At 72.2% G+C, this 755-nt stretch overlaps 2 protein-coding genes across 3 annotated transcripts in view; one reads left to right on the forward strand and one right to left on the reverse strand.

Moving 5' to 3' along the window:
* Positions 1 to 749, reverse strand: part of ACER2 (alkaline ceramidase 2) — a 21,922-nt gene extending 21,173 nt beyond the window's left edge. The window contains exon 1 of one of the 2 annotated variants that reach the window (XM_010564462.1): positions 652 to 749. The gene's annotated coding sequence lies outside the window, so the exon portion shown is untranslated. Of the gene's footprint in view, positions 1 to 598 lie in introns of both variants that reach the window. The other variant, XM_010564461.1, reaches the window with a different exon arrangement.
* Positions 186 to 755, forward strand: part of RPS6 (ribosomal protein S6) — a 5,926-nt gene continuing 5,356 nt past the window's right edge. The window contains exon 1 of the mRNA XM_010564473.1: positions 186 to 711. Coding sequence (XP_010562775.1) covers positions 186 to 711 — 526 coding nt within the window. The remainder of the gene's footprint in view (positions 712 to 755) is intronic.

Genomic DNA, 755 nt, shown 5'->3' on the forward strand with positions numbered 1-755 from the left:
GCGGCGGCAAATGGCCGCCACAGGGTTTCCGCGGGGGCCGGGGCGTCAGCCCGGGGGGGAGCCCCGCCAGCCGGGCGGGCTGAGGCGCTTCTTGCCTCTTCTCCCGGCAGCTTTGAGGAGCCAGCTTCCCCAAACCGGGCGCTCCCTCCCTCGCACGCCTTGGAAATACGGGCTCAGACAGCCTGATGGAAACAAGCGGCAGCTTCCCGCGTTGTCCCGCGTGGCGGGCGACACGGGCGGGGGAGCGCCGCCATCACCGCCACTGCGCCGGTGCTTTTTTTTTTTTTGCGGGCGCTGAAGAGCTGCGAAGGCGGCAGCCGGCCGGCGGCGCGCCTCACGCCCTCCCTGTGAAGCGCAAGAGGCCGATGCGGACCGCGCTCTCAGTCCGCCCAAGTGCCGGGGACTCTCTCGGCTGCCAGCGGGCGCCCGCCGTTCCGCCGCGGCCTTCTCCGGCCGGGCCGGCGCCCGGCACGAACAGCTGGCACGGCTCCCGCCCCGCGCTGCCGTCACAGGCAGCACGTCCCGCGGGCGTGGGAGCTGCCCCAGCTGGAGGAACACCGGCTCTCCCCCTCGCCGCCAGCGGGCGTACAGCACGTACCGATGACGCGTCCCGCTGCACCCTGTTGATGTTCTCAGCTCTAGGCTGGCTACCTCAGCCCCGTCGCTACGGCTCCGCCGTTGCTCCGGAACTCGAGGAGCGCTTTTCCCGTCGTCAGGGAAATTGGCCGCCCACCCCCCCGCCAGCCCCTCAGCGC

Source organism: Haliaeetus leucocephalus, unplaced genomic scaffold (genome assembly GCF_000737465.1).
Source record: "Haliaeetus leucocephalus isolate CR32 unplaced genomic scaffold, Haliaeetus_leucocephalus-4.0 Scaffold180, whole genome shotgun sequence".
Taxonomy (NCBI): Eukaryota; Metazoa; Chordata; class Aves; order Accipitriformes; family Accipitridae; genus Haliaeetus; species Haliaeetus leucocephalus.